An 18634-nucleotide genomic window follows, 5' to 3' on the forward strand; every position below is an offset into this window, starting at 1 on the left:
TTTATTTCACATCTCTCGTACCCTTACACAACTATGATCTACAAGTTTAACATATAATAAGGTCTACCGTGTTTAATTTCACCGCTAGGGGCGCTAGTGTAGACGGAGGTCTTTCAAAATATCAAATGCATAGTATATTTTCACTCATTATTCATAATAGGGGGTATTACTGCAATGTTCTGCCGCCAGAGTGCAGCACTAGCACCCATCGTAAACCATAGAGTAACTTATAAATACTGTGCCTTAAACTGTTTTTTGACAAGTTGTCACAGATAATAAAATATGACATTGATGCATCAAGGCGGTTTGTTTACAAAGGGTCTACCGGGAAACGTGAAAATCGAAATTTAAGTTACCTACCTGCCACTTCATCGCTCGAATACGCAAGAGTGATAGAGAGGTTAGATAACGAAATTTCGATTTTCTTGTTTCGCGGTAGACCCTCAGATTGTGATGAATTTTGGTAGTGGCGCCCCCTACGCAGAGTTTTGCGTAATATTCCCTATTGTGTCAAAGGCTACCTGTGTCTCAGTGAAATTATTACTGTGATGTGTGACAGCGACACGATATGATGCGTAACTAGGTACTTTTTATTTATCAAATGCAGTTTATAGTTTGGGTAGCCATTTGCGTCAGTAGAAAAATGCGGCAAATTTGAAAACTATAAGCACGAACGGCTTAAAGTCTTCCATACAAAATTTGAACTTCGCGCCTTTTCTTCTGACAAACGTGGTTTGCCAGACCAGAATATAGTAATAAATATTTGTTAAAAAGAAAATCCAAGCGAATCGTGTTCCGGTTAAGAAAAGCTTGCAAATAATTGATTTAAATCATACCTTTAACCAATTACATCCTATAATAAGCACTCCAAAGCAATCGTTAAAAAATAAAATAAAATCCTAATTCAGCCGCCATATAAATTCCCCCACAGTTTGGCCAACATTACAGATTATCTCAGTTTAATTTGTAAATCGAACGAGGGCGCGTGTTCACGTTGCTTGCATACAATTTCCTACAACAAACATGCGAAACACTTTTCGCTAGGATCAGTATTTAAAAATATACTTTAAATAAATAAAATTAACATTCCCAATTTTATTTATTTATTTTATTTTATTTATTTGAGACATTAACAGCAATACTAAAAGTTATACATGCATAGTGAACAGGAAACATAGCCAATAACAGATGTCCACAAAAGTACAACTAACATGCAATAAATAAACAATTATTAACAATTTTGAAGTCCCGTTTTAGGTTTTCGTAAATAACTCGTAAACGGTGGCCAAAATCAATTTTGTGATTCATAAATTTGACGACCGGTCTGGCCTAGTGGGTAGTGACTCTGCCTATGAAGCCGATGGTCCCGGGTTCAAATCCTGGTAAGGGCATTTATTCGTGTGATGAGCATGGATATTTGTTCCTGAGTCATGGGTGTTTTCTATGTATTTAAGTATTTATAAATATTTATATATTATATATATCGTTGTCTAAGTACCCTGAACACAAGCCTTGTTGAGCTTAATGTGGGAGTTAGTCAATTTGTGTAATAATGTCCTATTATATTTATTTATTTTTAAACAATGCACATTAAATTTTTGTACAAAAAAACATTTAAAACAGTTTTACACGAATTATTTCCCCTGTTTTTCCTTCGTTTGGTGGCCTAAAAGGCAGTGAAAGTCGGTGCGTGAAGGTCGTATCAAAACCACTGACATAAATGTACTAGAAAGTCTATCGAGAGCAAATTGTGTCCGCCATTTTCGACGTTTGACGTCTGTCACTAAGCTAAAGAATAAGCATGCTGCCAGAGTTGAAACTGTTATGACAATTGTTCATTTTCTGCCTACATACGCACTGTAAAGAATCTAGATACAATGCATATATTTCCTTACAAGTGTATTGAAATTGTTTACATATTATATGTGACACTGACGACATTAAAATTAATAAAAATAGTCATAAAACTCTTTCTATTTGACTCTCGTATGCGTATTTTGATCAAAACGCATAAAGTATATAGCAAAATACTCGTATACTCTTTAAATCCAATAAAAAAAACACTACGAAAAATTACGAGATAAAGAGTAATATATCATTATTGTGTATATATTCTGCAAACTATAAGGTAGGTAATCATTAGTACCTACGTGTTACATCTGCGAAATGTAATCTTTGCGCCAAAGAAAATAGCGAACAACCGCCAGTGTTTAAAGTAACGTTTCAAACTAATTCTAATGAGCTTAAAATAAGAGTTTTTTCGCAGTGGATTGTTATTAGGTTTATTGCATTTGTTGTTTCTTGATATTATTAGAATACATTTTCATACGCACAAAGGCATTTTTCTTTTTTTTTTTTTCGTTACATGCGTGGCAACTCGCCAGTAGTCGGAGACGTACTAAACGCATTGAAGTGCCAGCACTTCATTGAGTTGCGGAAACATTTTGTCAAAGATACCGACTCTATACTCTGTATCTTTAGGTATTTAAATAAAAGTAAACAAAATCTACCCTCAAATGGCTCCTTAAACCAGTTGAGGGTAGATGAAAACATTTCATGATCAAATAATGTAGGTTAAAGTCAGATCGTTGAGTGACAGATCCAGGCGATTTTGTATTTGGTTGGTTAACCAATAAATGTTATAACTACCCGAAAATGTACAAATTGTTTGTGTACTAATGTTCAAAATCATAACAAATAGTAAAGTTAGAACCGCCTGGTTGTTACAGTTCGCCAACGTTCGCTAAGCGATCGCAATCGTCCGAGGGAGCCGTCTTGCCGGTTGCATTTGACGTGAAATAATTGTAGGGTGCGCCGCTTGCGATGGGTAGACAGGGCGGTAATATATTGTGTTTTTATGTTGGCTGTATGAGATCTAACTTCCTGAGTCCCAGAATCGTTAGTTTTGTTTTTGAATTTGTAACTCTCTTACAGTAAGCTCAATAAGGCTTGTGTTGTGGGTACTTAGACAACGATATATATATAATATGCTGGAAAGCAAGACAATCTCGACTCCGATGTCTGAAACTGAGCATCGATATATAATAATAGTTTTTAAAGTATAAGATAAGTGAAACTAGGAAATAAGATGTTTATTATATTTTGTAAACTAGTTAATAAGATTGTTAAATAAAGGCTTATTGAATTGAATTGAATATATAATAAAGTCTGTCAAGCAAAGTATGTCATGTGATTGCATATTGTAGGCACCTTGTCTTTGCTTAAGTCCATGCACAAGCTTATTTAATATATTGCTATTTAATGGTGATAGCAGAAATTTCTCTTGAAATAGCAACGATTCAGAATGTAAACAAACATGATGGCTGTCATTCACTATCGACATTCCACAGATAAAACACAGGTGACACGCGATTTTAGAATTATTCGAAAACAGAGTTGCTAACCCGCGATTTTTCAAATTTGCCGCCTTTTGCTGCTGACAAGATTTGCTTGACCAAGTATACATTTTTTTTTCTACGCGTCGACTGTAATGCTTGAATTAAGATTTCGTATACCAAATTATAATTGCGTACTTTTCATGTATGCCCAACTCCACTATAATATCTATTTCGATACGCTGTAGTCTACTATAAAAAAAAACTGACCAATCACTCGCCGCGTTTATTTCTTATGTACTTCATTTATGTCTAACTGAGGTACTAACCAATTTTCATTAATTAGTGGATCTGTAGTTCATGGAGATCTGTATTACAGGGTTACTCCTAGTTCAGACTCCAGCAGTCTCTCACAAAGGGTATAAATTGAATTTGCCTTTGCTCTATATAATAGTAATTGTTAAATGTATCCTTTGTGAGGTGAAAAAAAAAGAAAAAATATTTTTATAGTAAATAAAGTATCATTTTTGATGACTCGAGAAAAATGATTGTATACAATAGTGATATAATCAAACTTCAATCTCGTACCTTACTTAGGCAACTCAGCAAGCTTCGTTGCCTAAACCCGGTACTCGACTGAAAAGCTCTGTATTATATCACGATTGTATAAAATACTAATAAATACTTACTTAGAAAACATCCATGACTGAAACGGATAATCGTGCTCATCGCAGTAATAAATGCCCTTACCAGGATTTGAACCCAGGACCATCGGCTTCATAGGCAGGGTCATTGACCACTAGGCCAGACAGGTTGTCAAATTGTAAATATACCTACTGCTTTCTCAGAGCAAACCAACTAATACTTTCTTATTTCTGTTTTGTTTATAAATTATTTTAATGTCATTTCCATTTGTATATGTGACTGTTTGTGTTCTAAATAAATTAAAAAAAAAATTAAATTGGGTACTTTACACATGTTAAATATTATAACAAAATTTAGCTAAATGGATAGAAAATGAGCCATCCATTATAAAAAAGTGGAATTTAAAAATACATACCTATTGACAGTATAAAATAGTCTCAAAAAAATTTTTTTTTACTTTAAAAAAGAATAAAGACAATGGCATCATTCGAATCCTTACATTTTATTAAACAAAAAATTGCAATACAACTATATACATAAACGCAATATTTCAGGGTCAAAATAACAATTTTCTTGATCGTCCATACATTAGGACAGACTAATGTAATGTGACGTCACATTACAATATCATTTTGTTAGAGGCGTTTCAATCGAGTGCGAGCGTCAGACTAACTCTCATTTCTGACCTTTGTGTTGCTTAAATGCCATGTGTCCTATATAGACATTTGATCCTCAGGAAAATCAAGATCGATTGACATTATTTACAAAAAAACTGACAAGTAGCCAATTAAGGTGTTTGGCAAGCCGGGTCTCCTTTTTAATTTTTTTGCGAGAAACACAAACCCTAACAGTGGATGGCGATGGCGCCCAACGTGGGATCCAAATTAAACGCCTTTATTATATACAAGCTTTTATTTACTTTCAACTGACCGTTGTCTGTTTGTAATCAAATCTTGCAAGTTAAATTTGATCCACTTCCCGGTTTCCGATTGAGCAAATTTGCATACATATGTAAGTCGGATGACAATGCAATATTATGGTATCATCGAGCTGATCTGATGATGGAGACAAGAGGTGGACATAGGAACTCTGAAACAACGGAACCTAATTGTGTTTGGGGTTTTTAGAATTTGCTCGATGAGTATTAGTTGCCTGTGGAAAGAAAAGTACAGTCAGCGATAAAAGCTTGTACCAAAAATGACATTTTTGCCAAAAACTTATTTTTTTAAATACTACTTCGGTGGCAAACAAGCATAAGACCCACCTGATAGTAAGCACTCTCCATAGCCTACGGACGCCTTCAACTCCAGAGGAGTTACATGCGCATTGTCGACCATAACACGCACCCTCGTCGAGCTCTGGCAACCTTACTCACCGGCAGGAACACAACACTATGAGTAGGGTCTAGTGTTATTTGGCTGCGGTTTTCTGTAAGGTGGAGGTACTTCCCCAGTTGGGCTCTGCTCTAGATCTGGAATGACATCCGCTGTGCTGTGCCCTACCACACAAAGCGAGATGACATTTACAGTGCCCTTACCTCTTTACAAAAAGGGTAAACAATCTTGACGCGTTTTTATTGAAAAACGCGTTAAATAAATTACTAACTATTACTATAGGAAACCAAAAGAATGTAAATATTATGGCTTAGCTATATAATTGTAACATATTGGCTGTGACTTATTTTTTTTAAATGTTTTTCTATCATGTCAAGATCGCTTACCTTCTTTCAATCGGAAGACCAGCTTTAGCCTTATAGCTAGCTATTAGGAGCGTTAGCATTATGCTGAGTTGGGTCCATTTCGTGATGCGTTTTATGATTTCCTTCAACAAAACTTCGAAATAGACATATTTAGTGATTCTATTCAAAATTTAAAGCGCAGAATGTTAAAAAAAAACTTAAATTGCTTGTGGTATTATATTAGTACTATTAGTAGTAGTATTTTCCTATGCATGTTTCAATCACTTAATCTATTAATGTATAGTTGTAGTTAATAATGTAGTGTAAAAAGCCTCGAACTGTTTGAGTGTTGTTGCACACCTGTTATTGGTGCATAGATATTATACGTGGCCACTATACTTGTTACTTTGCTAGCTTTGTTTATGTACTGTTGGTGTGTCTTATAAAATAAAATAAAAATAAAATTTCCTCTTTTCTTGCTTTTTGTCTGTACATGTTCGTACATATTTTGTGATCGTCACGAATAAATTTCTTTTTTTTATCTTTCAAATGCTAGAATAAACGAAGTATAATACTTAATTTTTATAATACATTGGCAATTCTATCCATCTGTAACTCTGCCTCGGGTCCCTGAAGGGTGATTTTTACTTCATGCCTGCAGATTAACCCTAATCGGCGAGGGGAGCTGCGGCTTCATCCCTTAAGAGGGAAGAATAGCTTTGCGATCCTAACGAAATAACAGTACTTTTTCTATGAAATTTCATTTCGGGGGAAAACGGTTTCCACTAACTAAATCTTATCAAATCACTTTGATTTTGATGTCAATCGCTTCAGCGTAATATATTCTAGGATTACAGATTGCACTTTAAAAAAAATGTTTCGCAAATTTTGAAAAAAAAGGAAAACCTGTTGACCTAGTTTTTCATTGTGTCAATAATATACTATAAAAATCATATTTAGAAGTGGAAAGACATTGTCTCTTTTTGTTTTTGTTTGTCTTTTTGTTATTGATCACGTGGTATACTTCGCTCTTAAGGCGAAGTGTACTACAATATTTATTATCCGAAGCTCAAGGACTACTTTTAAACGGATATAGAATCTGAAAAAAAAAAACAGATTTTCCCGTAGTTTTTTTTTTTGTAAATTAAAATAATGTTGTACTTAATTTATTTTGAATGCGTCCGGTTTGAGGTATTAGGTATATTCAATTTGGACAAAGCTAAGATGGCGGCGATTTTGATAGCCCACACTGTGCAAGTGTTATTTAAACGTCTAAAAAGAAAGTCTGGGCTCTATTGACCTTGACTTTAACCTAGTAAGTTTTTTGGCTATCGTCTGCCACTGCAAATATAATCTAGTTTGCCTGCCTTTATTAAAAACCCTGTTTCACAATGTACAAGTAAAGTAATTGGTAAGCTAATTAACAAATAAATTAACTGCCTGATAAAACTTCCTGCAAATCTAATATTTGACTACCAGTTAAGCTTATTTGAAGATTGTGAAACGCCAACGATGACTTTATTCGTAGATAAGTGGTAAGTAGCTTATTAAGAACTTTACTTGGACATTGTGAAACAGGCCCTAAATATAAAAACATTTTTTTTTATTAGCCCCCTCTGTTGGTCATAATTGATACAAATTGACGACAAAAGACGTATCGCATCGGTAATTAATTCGAAGCGTCTCGCCCCCTGTTAGGGAGGGGACATATCGACATTTACCGATATCTGATGACAGCGTAAATATTGACGTTGCAATTTATCGTAAACGGATATTCTTAGAGTCCGTCTAAACTAACTTTGCACATAGTGAGGATGTGTTATTACAGACGTCATATTATGCTTAATTTTTTTTTATGTGTTTTATGTATGTATCTTTATGTATTTAAGTAGTTTATAATTCATCTATGCGTGTTAGGACTCTAATTCTTACAATAACAATTTCTTTTAGTTTTAAATGCACCGCCTATAATCTTTGTTTTGCCTTAAGGTTGCCTCATGGCATTAAGTTCGCCTTTTGTACATTAAGTTTTTATTTTGTTCAATAAAGTTTAAATAAACAAATTAAATATAAATTCACTATGCAGAGTATGGCCGGTGAAAAAAAATTGTAGTCCAGTTCATTGAAGCTATTTTCAGATCGAATTCCACACTTGTTTTGCAATTAACACTGTAATATAACTTTAATCTCAAGTATATTCCTTACTAAATAGTGTTTGTATACCTATTCAGTGTTTGATAATAGTTGTGTGGGACCCCTGGGACCCTAAAAACCCGCGTCAGCTGCAGCACGCGTTGTCGCGCGGTCAGATGTAATTGATTACTAACCCGACGGGGACTTCTACGGTCAACACGTTACAAAAATGTCTATGCAAAATTGTCTTTGGTTTATGAAGTATTTGAAAAATAGCAAAACGAAGATTTGCCTTAAGGGCGGCGGGGGACTTTGTTTTATAAGGTGTAGTGATGATGTGTGTTTTCTTTTTCTAGTTATGGCTGATTTCTATGCATGCGTTTTCTGTGAATGTATTTATCTATTTAAGCATGTTAACCGTAGCTTAGTTTGGGGCTAAAGTTGATCTATGTAAGATTTTCCCCAATTTCTATTTTTTTCTAAGGTAGAGATTATGGATTGTCTAAAATACAATATGGATTATCTTAAAATATCACATAAATACATAGCTATTAGGTATGTATTTTTGTATATTTTATTTTAAAGAGACTTACTAATGAATCCACTTGATTTTGATTTAATTGATTTAAATCAATATTCAAGTTTACTTTGGATATGCGACTTCAATGGCGGTTACGAATAAGTTTTCATCTATATTAAACGGGTTATCTCTACCTATACAGCATTATGCCATCTGTGGGCACTTCCTATAATCTATGCTGCGAAATACGCACAGCAAAATAGGCATTAAATTCATGCCGATAAACACGAGATTCCACAGTCCACGCAACCAATGAATCTAATTTTCGGACGGTCTGGTTCGAAATTTGAAATATTCATATTTGGAATGAATATTCAAACGGAGCCTGTTTACATTCACGGCGTTCCAATTCCGAATGTTGAATTTATTTATTTTACCGCGGTTTTTTGGCGGGAGTTTTTGCATCATGATTGACAGTCCGCCATGTTTTGTTTGCATTCCATAGTCAAATAGTTTGTTTTTTAATTTTTGACATTCAAATTCGTTGTGTAATTGTATACGTGTACAATCGTTTAAATTTAAATAGTTTTATTTGCTTAACCCTTCGGTGATTTGGGTTGACTTTTATTCAAATGCTAATTTTGTCATTGAAACAACTTGCAAACACACATTTTTTATGCAACATATTGTTATTGTGTAAGAGACAATTATACACTAGTTTGTTTGTCATTTTAATACTGTAACTATTTGGTTTTCTTACGTTTTAATGGTGTGTAATCCAAACTTTACTACAATATATTCGTTTACAGGTTTTCCTTTATTTTTAAATTAGATAAAAAAATGAAATCCAAATTAGCGATACCTATAAACCTAGAATATATTATGATGAAGCGATTCGATTGACACCTTTGTCTCTCGAAATTGATTTTATAGAAAAATTACCGTTATTCTGTTACATTCATAAAGCTATTCTTCCCTCTTCATGATTTAGTCAAAGCTTACTTTGCGCCAACTCAAATAGAACAAAATGAAGGGGTATCATAGTAATCATAGGCAAGTCAATACGTTATATTTTCAAAAACATTAATGATGATATTACTACGCTTTGTCAAAAGTTCAATAATTATATTAAGGCTCTCACTGAGCGAATTGCATGTGCGTGCAATTATCATGTTTTTGAATTTTAATTTGTTGAGTTAAAAAAAACAAAAAGGTATTCACTGAGTTCCGTTAAAAAGCTTTCGTGCATAAATTATTCTAAATTTTTAAAGTGCGTTTTAGACCTATCTCCGTGTTTTTTTCTATCAAGCGAAAGTCAAAAAATTAGGATTCGAATCGCCGAAGTCTAAACCCTCAAGATTGCTAATAAAAAATATGGCATCCATATTGTTATCTAAAAAACAGGTACGATTTTTAATTTTTCATTAAAGTCACATGGGTCATTACTGTGTACGAGGTCAACGTCCGATATTTATTATTATATTTGAAATATAAAGTTTGTTGTAAATTATAATTATTACAAAATCGGCCTCATTGAATATTTGAATATCAGCTGCGAGACTGAAAGTTCTAACGATGAAAGAACTTTGGCTCGCAAAATATTGCCCAAGTTTAGCTCATTAAAATGTAAGATGCATAAATAATGGAAGGCAAACAATTACGGCTTGAATATCTTACCATTTAAAACGTTAATAATAGTCCGAGACTGAAATGATACCTTTCAACCGAGTTAAACACTACTTTTCATATCGAATGCGAGGAAACCAAACAAGACAAGGCAAATGTGATAGACCTACGGTCATGTTTTTCTTTAGGAATCACTTGCAATTATTTACATGATATCAAACAAAATATTAACATGTAAGCCGCCCAAATAGACCTAAATTATTTAAAAAAGTTTTAAAAGAATAGAATCCAACAAAAAAGACATACTTTATAGTAAAGCAAGTACCTATATGTTTATTGCTTTCAATTTGGTATAAGGTCACCCAGGGCAATTGCAACCATGGGACCAATGCAACTATTTACTCTAAAAATACAAGAAGTAATGAACTAGCCTAGTATTCATCACATATTTTCATCAGTTCTCATTATTACTCACTTCTTAAGAGTGCATTTGCCCCATAGTTGCAACTGTTCCATAGTTGCAATTACCCCACAGTTGCAATTGTCCCGGCTGACCTTACAAGATAGTAATAGGTGTTGTAAGTACTTGCAGCTTCTGATTCTATTTGGATTTTTTCTTCTTTTTACCTTTGTTCATCTTTGTGTACAAAGCTGCATTAGCTTCGTCTTCTGTGACTTGTGTCTCAGTCTGACCTAGAACTCTTTCATGTGCGCATAACTGATTTGCCTAGTTCTCAACTGAGCATTTCTTCTTTGACCTTAACATCCAACTGGACTTGAATTCAAGATATTCCGGAGGTAAAGTAAGGACAGATAATGTGTAGACTAGAAGAATTCCTGGTAATTTCGTCTCAATGCTTCGCTTTTCGGTGAAGGAAAACATCGTGAGGAAACCGGATTAATCCCAACAAGGCCTAGTTTATCCTCTGGGTTGGAAGTTCAGATGGCAGTCGCTGTCGTAAAAACTATTGCCTATGTTAATTCTTGGGATTAGTTGCCAAGCCGACCCCGGCTCCCATGAGCCGTGGCAAAAATGCCGGGACAACGCGAGGAATATCATCATATTTATCCTGTATAATAATTGTTAATAAAACCATGGTTGTCATTAAAAAGTGCGAGATTACGAAGTAATGAGGGTAAATTGGTATAAAATAAATAAAATAAAAAAATATATTATAGGAACATTCTTACACAAATTGACTAAGTCCCACGGTAAGCTCAAGAAGGCTTGTGTTGTGGGTACTCAGACAACGATTATATATAATATACAAATAATTACTTAAATACGTACATGACTCAGGAACAAGTAGCTGTCCTTATCACACAAATAAATACCCTTACCGGGATTCGAACCTAGGACCATAGGCAAGTGGTATGTTTTTATACTACGTCGGTGGCAAACAAGCATACGGTCCGCCTGATGGTAAGCAGTCTCCGTAGGCTATGTATGTCTGCAACTTCAGAGGAGTTACATGCGCGTTGCCGACCCTAAACCCCTCCACCCCTCGTTGAGTTGATGTTGACATTATTTGCGTTTTCTATTGAAGTCCATTATATAGGCTAGACAGGTATATATATATTGTATGTGAAGTTACGACGAACCGTTTCACTGATATTAACCTCCGACTATAGCCTCCTTAGTCCCAGAGTCATTTTTGCAGTTTTTAATTTGGAACCTTCTTTTATTCCATTATAGTTTAAAATTCGATAACAAAGGACCTATTTTTTTTATATACTACGTCGGTGGCAAACAAGCATACGGCCCGCCTGATGGTAACCAGTCTCCGTAGCCTATGTACGCCTGCAACTCCAGAGCAGTTACATGCACGTTGCCTACCCTAAACCCACCTCCCCTCGTTGAGCTCTTGTAACCTTACTCACCGGCAGGAACAAAACACTATGAGTAGCGTCTACTATTATTTGGCTGCTGTTTTCTGTAAGATAGAGGTACTTCCCCAGTTGAGCTCTGCTCTAGATCTGGAATGACATCCACTGGCTGTGCCCTACCACACAGAGCGAGATGACACTCACAATGCCCATACCTCTCTTGCACAATGCCCATACCTTGTGCGTCAGATCGCCTCCGGCTACTTTTCAATGGACGGATTATATTATTGGGAATCGTGTAAAATGTTGTTATTTAATTAACCCCTTCTCGATTAAGAGGCTGTCAATACCTAAAGCGCGCACACTGTCTATTTGTATCGGAGTAAATGAGATAGCACTGTCGCATGTTACTGGGCCTGGGCATGGGAATAATAAGAAAAGTATTTAAATAAAAAAAAGTGGATTATTAGTGTAACATTTTACTCAATAGCGGTTTAGATATAAATGTTTTGAAATTGTGATTTTAATTATTGCAGAACAGAAAACAATAAAGACATAGAACCGTTTAATTGTGATTTTAAGACCAATCTTTGCAATTATTTTCTATCGAGCCGATTTCGTTTAATCATGTATCGAGTACAACCACGGTCTATAATTAATATGAACATATATTTTTCTTACTTGACTAAAACAAATAGTCTTTCTTAAAAAACTGTTTAAGTAACATCAATTTCAAGGACATTGGGTATTGACAGCCTCTTAAGGTTAACAGTAGGTATGGCCCATGCATTTGGTTTTGACTTACCTCTAGCGGTTCCCATGACAGTTCATTTTAATATGGAGTACCTAAGCTATCACGTAAAATGTTTGTAGACATTTTTTGGAAATTTGGCACATTAATTTATTTAGAAATATAGTAATAGAAATACTATAAAAACATATTACTTTGTTTATTTTTTAAATTAGGCTAAACCAAACGATACTTCAAGGAACTGAATTGTCATAGAAAAAGTAATTACCACGACCGTTATAAAAAAAAAAAAAAAAAAAACATTATAATCTAGAGAACTAAAAGGTGAGATAAAAACGTTTGAAAATACGTGCTCAGATTATAGGTTCCTAATTGGTTCTTTTTGCCTTTTTGATTATTTATTTGGTTTTTGTTGTGCAAGATTTCTAATTAGACAATTATGATTTGCGATACGGCAGATTGTAATTCTTTAATAAATACAACAACAAGAGCCCGTAGGTGCCGTTATATAAATTATATGACGAAATTACTAGGTAGTCATTGGCTAGGACAGATTTGTATCGTTTTTTTACACCCAAAATTGCAAGCTCGTTTAAAAAACTTAGTGATAAGTATAATATTAATCACCATCAATGACATCTGTGCGCATTATCGCAAATCCAACTAAAAAAATATCACATTAACGTAAATCGAAATCCCATTTCGAAATACAAATCTATGGTGGCAAAAATCTAACAGTTTTTTGGAACAAACACCGTGTCCACGCATTGTGTTGCTGACGGCGCGCTTATTGATGGCTGTTAGGCGTGGTCGCCTGTGCCCCGAAAAAGAAATACGTTTTGGCGGGATTGTCGTTGATTTTTTTAGAAAAAATACGGGTTTAATGGAAAATATATTGTTAAGGGTTAGGGAATGTGATTTATTTGAGTCATTGTAGTAAATTAATATGGTAGTTTAGATTTTATTGTTTTAAGAAATATAGGTGCTTAACGTAATATTCATTTGGATTGTACTTCATTAGAAATAATGTATTTCATTATGCTACAACGGCGGCAACAACACAGTTCACATACAGTTTTATTCATAATTAGAGTACCTACTTTTATTTTTCTTCAAAATTATTAGGAGAAAGGGATGAAAAGGATGACAGATAAATTTAAGCCTTCAAAATAATTAAATTTAAAATCCCTTTAATATTATATTGACAAATTAATAATGATAAAAAATATTGGTAAAAAGCAAGTACATATGTAGGTAAGTGTTGAAGTCCCTAGCTCAGGTTACAAAATATCATCACATGCAAAGTATAACGGATAATAATACAAAATTAAAAATAATATATACATATAAATATGTATATATAATTAATTATTTATATATATGTATAAAGACTGAACTAATTAACAGGAAGGAACTTGACATACGTATTTGGCGGCTTCTATGTCCTTTATTTAATATCCATTGTTTCTATCTACATAATTCAGCATAGCAGAATTAATAATAATAGGTACAAAAAACATTGAAACTATCTATAAACTTTTAATTTTAGTTATCAGTGTCTGTAGTAACTACATACCACCACCACCACATATGCGGTCACCGTAGCCTATTGATGTCATATATATGTCATATACCTACAGGAGGTCTATTACTTGTATATTGCTGACTCCAATTTTATAACAATTAGAATTCGCTGTGGATATGTCTACAGCATACAACACATCTTATAGTTTTCATTATCGTACTAGAAACAGTAAAATAAAAAAATATTTCTATAATTTATAACCATTGCATAGTTTCAATGTCAAATAATGCCAATATCATTTTATAGACAATCGTTATATTCCCTATCATCGAGATATTGTTGAAATTGCGGTCCATTCATGGACAGATGCATTCACGCCCGCGCGCAATGATGAATCACTGCACACACTATTAAATGACACGTCACTTTCGCCATAGACAAACTTTTTTTCATCGAAACGGCGCGAAATCGTTAAAAAAACAAATTTGATTCCCGAATGACGAATAGTGCTCGCCGATTGGCGTACCCAATCAGTTATTGATAGATGTTCGATATTTGAAATTTTGCGACGCCATTTGTCAGTTTTAAATATGGAACGATCGTGAAATCGCGTTTATAATTGATTTCCGGAGATCATTAGCGTCTGATAAAGACGTTAAAAAGGCATGGCACACATACTTCCGAAAAGATGGATTGGTTCTGATGAGTTAACGGTCTTGGTTGAAAAAAGTTTTGATCTAAGATTTTTTCCCAAGGAGCTTCCAAAAAGAATAAAGAGCATTAACATGGGCATTTGTCACTTTTTTTGTTTTAAGTTCATCGAGCTTAAACAAACAACCTAATAAAAAAAGACAAAGTTTTTTTTATTATGTATGACTAAAATAATAGTCTACTTCCTATTCATAAACGTGTTACTAATAAGAGTATATTCTTCTAACGTGTATGCAATATAGGGTAAAACCGGGATAGATGTCCTACTTATTGAAATGCTAGGAGCAACTATTTTTTCTTGTATAATTCAAACTGTATCGTTGTATCTATCCCCCACTCTTCTTTAAAAAAGAGACCATCATTAGAGCAAGTGATTCACCAAACATTTTATAAGCAGTGTGCATATATCACCTCTACGATACAAAAAAGTTTGCTAACCGTACAAATACCAATGGCCAATGATAAATTTTGTTTAGATGTTTTCCATTTTTACAAGCTTTTATTTTAACATGTAATCTTTGTATGTAGGTATGTATGTTCGGGTAATATTGCAAGCTTCTTACTTGCTATTATTCGATTAAACTAAAAATTCACATCGATAAATGTAAGTTGTGTAATAATGCAATATATGGTACAGTGAGCTGTGTAATTGCATCAACAAATTATGAATTAATTCATTGATAAAATCGCCATGCACTTTGACGGCTGATGGTACTGTCGACCTGATCTGATGATGGACACAGGAGGTAACCTAACCTAATTGTGATTAGGTTTGTTATATTTATCTCAATGAGTATTAGTTGCATGTTAAAAGAAAAGTACAGTCAGAAAATTTTGACAAAGTAATTCTCCCCAGGTCAAAATCTGGTTCCAAAATCGGCGCATGAAGTGGCGCAACTCCAAAGAGCGGGAGCTGCTGGCATCCGGCGGCTCCAGAGAGCAGACGCTGCCGAACAAGAACAACCCGCACCCGGACCTGTCTGACGCTGAGGCCGACAAGCAGAAGATGTCTCCGATACCTGAGGATGACGAGAAGAAGATGTTCGCCAGCACTTCTGGGGAGTTTAGAGGTGAGACTGACTGTTCTTCCAACATAAGTACCCACATCGCCATACTATCTGTCTAATGCCGAGGCGGACTAACAAAAAATATCTCCGACCCTTGACGATCAGGAGAAGAAAATGTTTGCCAGTACTTCTGGCGAGTTTAGAGGTGACTCATCATTAGTCTGTGCATGATTTCTAATTAACTGGTAAGTAGACCTAGTAAGAAAACATTACACTTTTTCTATAGTTGCAACTAAGTTGCCAGTCCTCCATTTGTATAGTAACAAAAATTGGATAACAATGTACCGTTGATGACAATATAATGAGCAGATACATATAACAACTTACTTGCGCTTAACGTACAGTAACAACCCTGGGGTACACCGCTTGTAACACCACTTACCCTAGGGTGGGCGGTATACTTGTTTGTCATCGTCGGGAAACAACATAGTTTAGATAGAAAGATAGATTTTATTTGATATTAATCATACACTGTTAAAGCCCGACCAGAAATATATGATCATTGTCAAGAGGGCGCTGTTATTAACATGTATAGACATAGAGTGACAGTTCAGTTTAGTATGAAATTTTTAGTTCCAATGAAATTCCGCAGTATGGCGCGTGATCATATATTACTGGTCAGGATTTACATTAAGTTACATAAACATAATTACAAAATTTAGCCCAGAAACACTAATAAAAAAGCAATCTACTCAAGTTTAGGCTTATTTAAATTAGTAAATGAATGTAGGTAGTAAAGACAATTCAAATCGTTTCCCAGGTTTGTAAAACGTTTTTTTTTCTGCAGGATACGAAGACAAAATGGCCGCCCCGTTCTACCGTGAGCCGTTTCAACCAATGGACGAGGGTGAAGACTTCGACAGCGACAGCGCCAGTGACGAGGAGATCAATGTGACATGACGTGTTTGCACGTAGCTGTATATAGGATAGGCTAGATCTGTTAATGTGATTATTTAAGAGAATTCTGTTTGTTTGAACCTTTTGACCACCAAAGACATGAACTGACGCGCGTGGCTACAGCCATCAACCTTCTTGCATTCCGTCAAGGTTCAAGATAGGTTAGGTTAGGCGTGGGTGACATGGGCGAACGCCTACGGCCTCGCAGTCCCAGGGGCCTCGCGCCTCAAATATGTAAACACGGACGCAACGTAAAAATTTATTCGTTTATTCTTGCACCACCAAAGGGCCTCGACATTTAGCGAACCTTGCCCACTCAAAATTTTAGTCTTGCCCCGCCACTGACGATAGGCATAGCGTTCAAGGTTGCCTTTTTAGGGTTCCGCACCCAAAGGGTCAAACGGGACCCTATTACTAAGACTCCGCTGTCCGTCTGTCACCAGGCTGTATCTCATGAACCGTGATACTTGGCCAATAAAAAATTCTACAGATTATGTATTTCTGTTGCCGCTATAACAAAAAATACTAAAAACAGATAATATAAATATTTAAGGGTGCTCCCATACACAAAAGTGATTTTTAGATAATGGTACCCTTCATGAGCGAGTCCGACTCGCACATGGCCCATTTTTTGTGAATGATAGATGTATTTGATACAGAAAATAAATTAATATACCTATCTCTTTTAATTTTGGGCTTCTCCATATCGACACACTTATTATTGTGACCATTTAGGCGCAGGGTGTGATATCATCAGAAATTCGGCACAGAAATCTCTATGGTCACAATAACTCAGATATTATCAGAGGCAGTGTTGAAACGTTATAACCATTACAAATTGAACCGTAAACTATAACCGCCCATTACGGGTTACGGTTCAATTTGTAATGGTTAATGGTCAATTGCAATTAACGTTCGGCCAACACTGGTCAGACGTCCTACCGAGAAAACCATAAATCTAAATTTCTTTATCTGCCTCTTTACCTATAATAAAAAAAGCCTTTAATTTCTCGAACACAAAATAAAATAATCTGATGTGTATCAGATAAAATTAACAATAAAAGATAATGTAAGATAACTCCTCTATAGGGTATAGGCCTCCTCCAAGGTTTTCCAGAGCCCTCTGTCTGAAGATGTCGTTATGCCGCGACTGCCTTTAGGTCATCTGACCAGCGGCGCGTGCGCGGCTTGCCTCTGCCGCGTTTTCCCGTATTTTCGGGCCACACCGTGGGTGTGGCTTTCTTTGTCCAACGACCATCCTGCAGTCTTGCCTATACCATACTGATAAAATAATCAATCTTATCATACATCAGTTTCAGTCACTTTGTCTTGTCAGAAAATCTGAATATGCATTACTAGCATAATGACCAAGCCATCGTAAATAATCACAATAACATAATATTATATTAACTTTAGTAGTTTTAAGCTGATGTAAGTATTGTAGACTTAATTTAGAAATTTGACATTGAATTACTTATGTAATGCACGAAATATAATGCAATCACAAAGATAAAGATATAAAGATAGGGACATTGGTTAAAATGGTGGACACTTTGGAATTGTAAAGCCTATGCCTAAAGCCTAACCTCGTTATTTATAAAACTTAGCAAAACTTTGTTAATTTGTGTCTTTTTCTAACATGTCAAAAGGACAGGTATGGACAGACAAACCATGATCAACGGCTTGTAGAGTTGAGTAGATGAATAACACCAGAAACTATACCCCGTTTTTTTTAGATTAGAATTTTTCTAACCTCAAAAGTAGTGGTAATCAACGGTTTTTCCCGTAACGCTAGGGTTCCTATGATATCTAATATTGTGGTACAATAATATGTAAACGACGCTATAATTCAGTGCATAGTTAATTAGATTTAATTTTAGAGGAAAAAGTTACTACTACTTTTGAGGTAATAAAAATTA

General features: G+C 34.9%; 1 protein-coding gene across 1 annotated transcript in view; it reads left to right on the forward strand.

The window, feature by feature from the left end:
• LOC133533074 (homeobox protein DBX1) overlaps positions 1 to 17176 on the forward strand; it is a 29740-nt gene extending 12564 nt beyond the window's left edge. Inside the window, exons 4-5 of the mRNA XM_061872016.1 lie at positions 15608 to 15821; positions 16606 to 17176. Of these exons, the coding sequence (XP_061728000.1) occupies positions 15608 to 15821; positions 16606 to 16718 (327 nt within the window). The 3' untranslated portion in view covers positions 16719 to 17176. The remainder of the gene's footprint in view (positions 1 to 15607; positions 15822 to 16605) is intronic.
• The last annotated feature ends 1458 nt before the right edge of the window (positions 17177 to 18634 follow it).

Source organism: Cydia pomonella, chromosome 28 (genome assembly GCF_033807575.1).
Source record: "Cydia pomonella isolate Wapato2018A chromosome 28, ilCydPomo1, whole genome shotgun sequence".
Taxonomy (NCBI): Eukaryota; Metazoa; Arthropoda; class Insecta; order Lepidoptera; family Tortricidae; genus Cydia; species Cydia pomonella.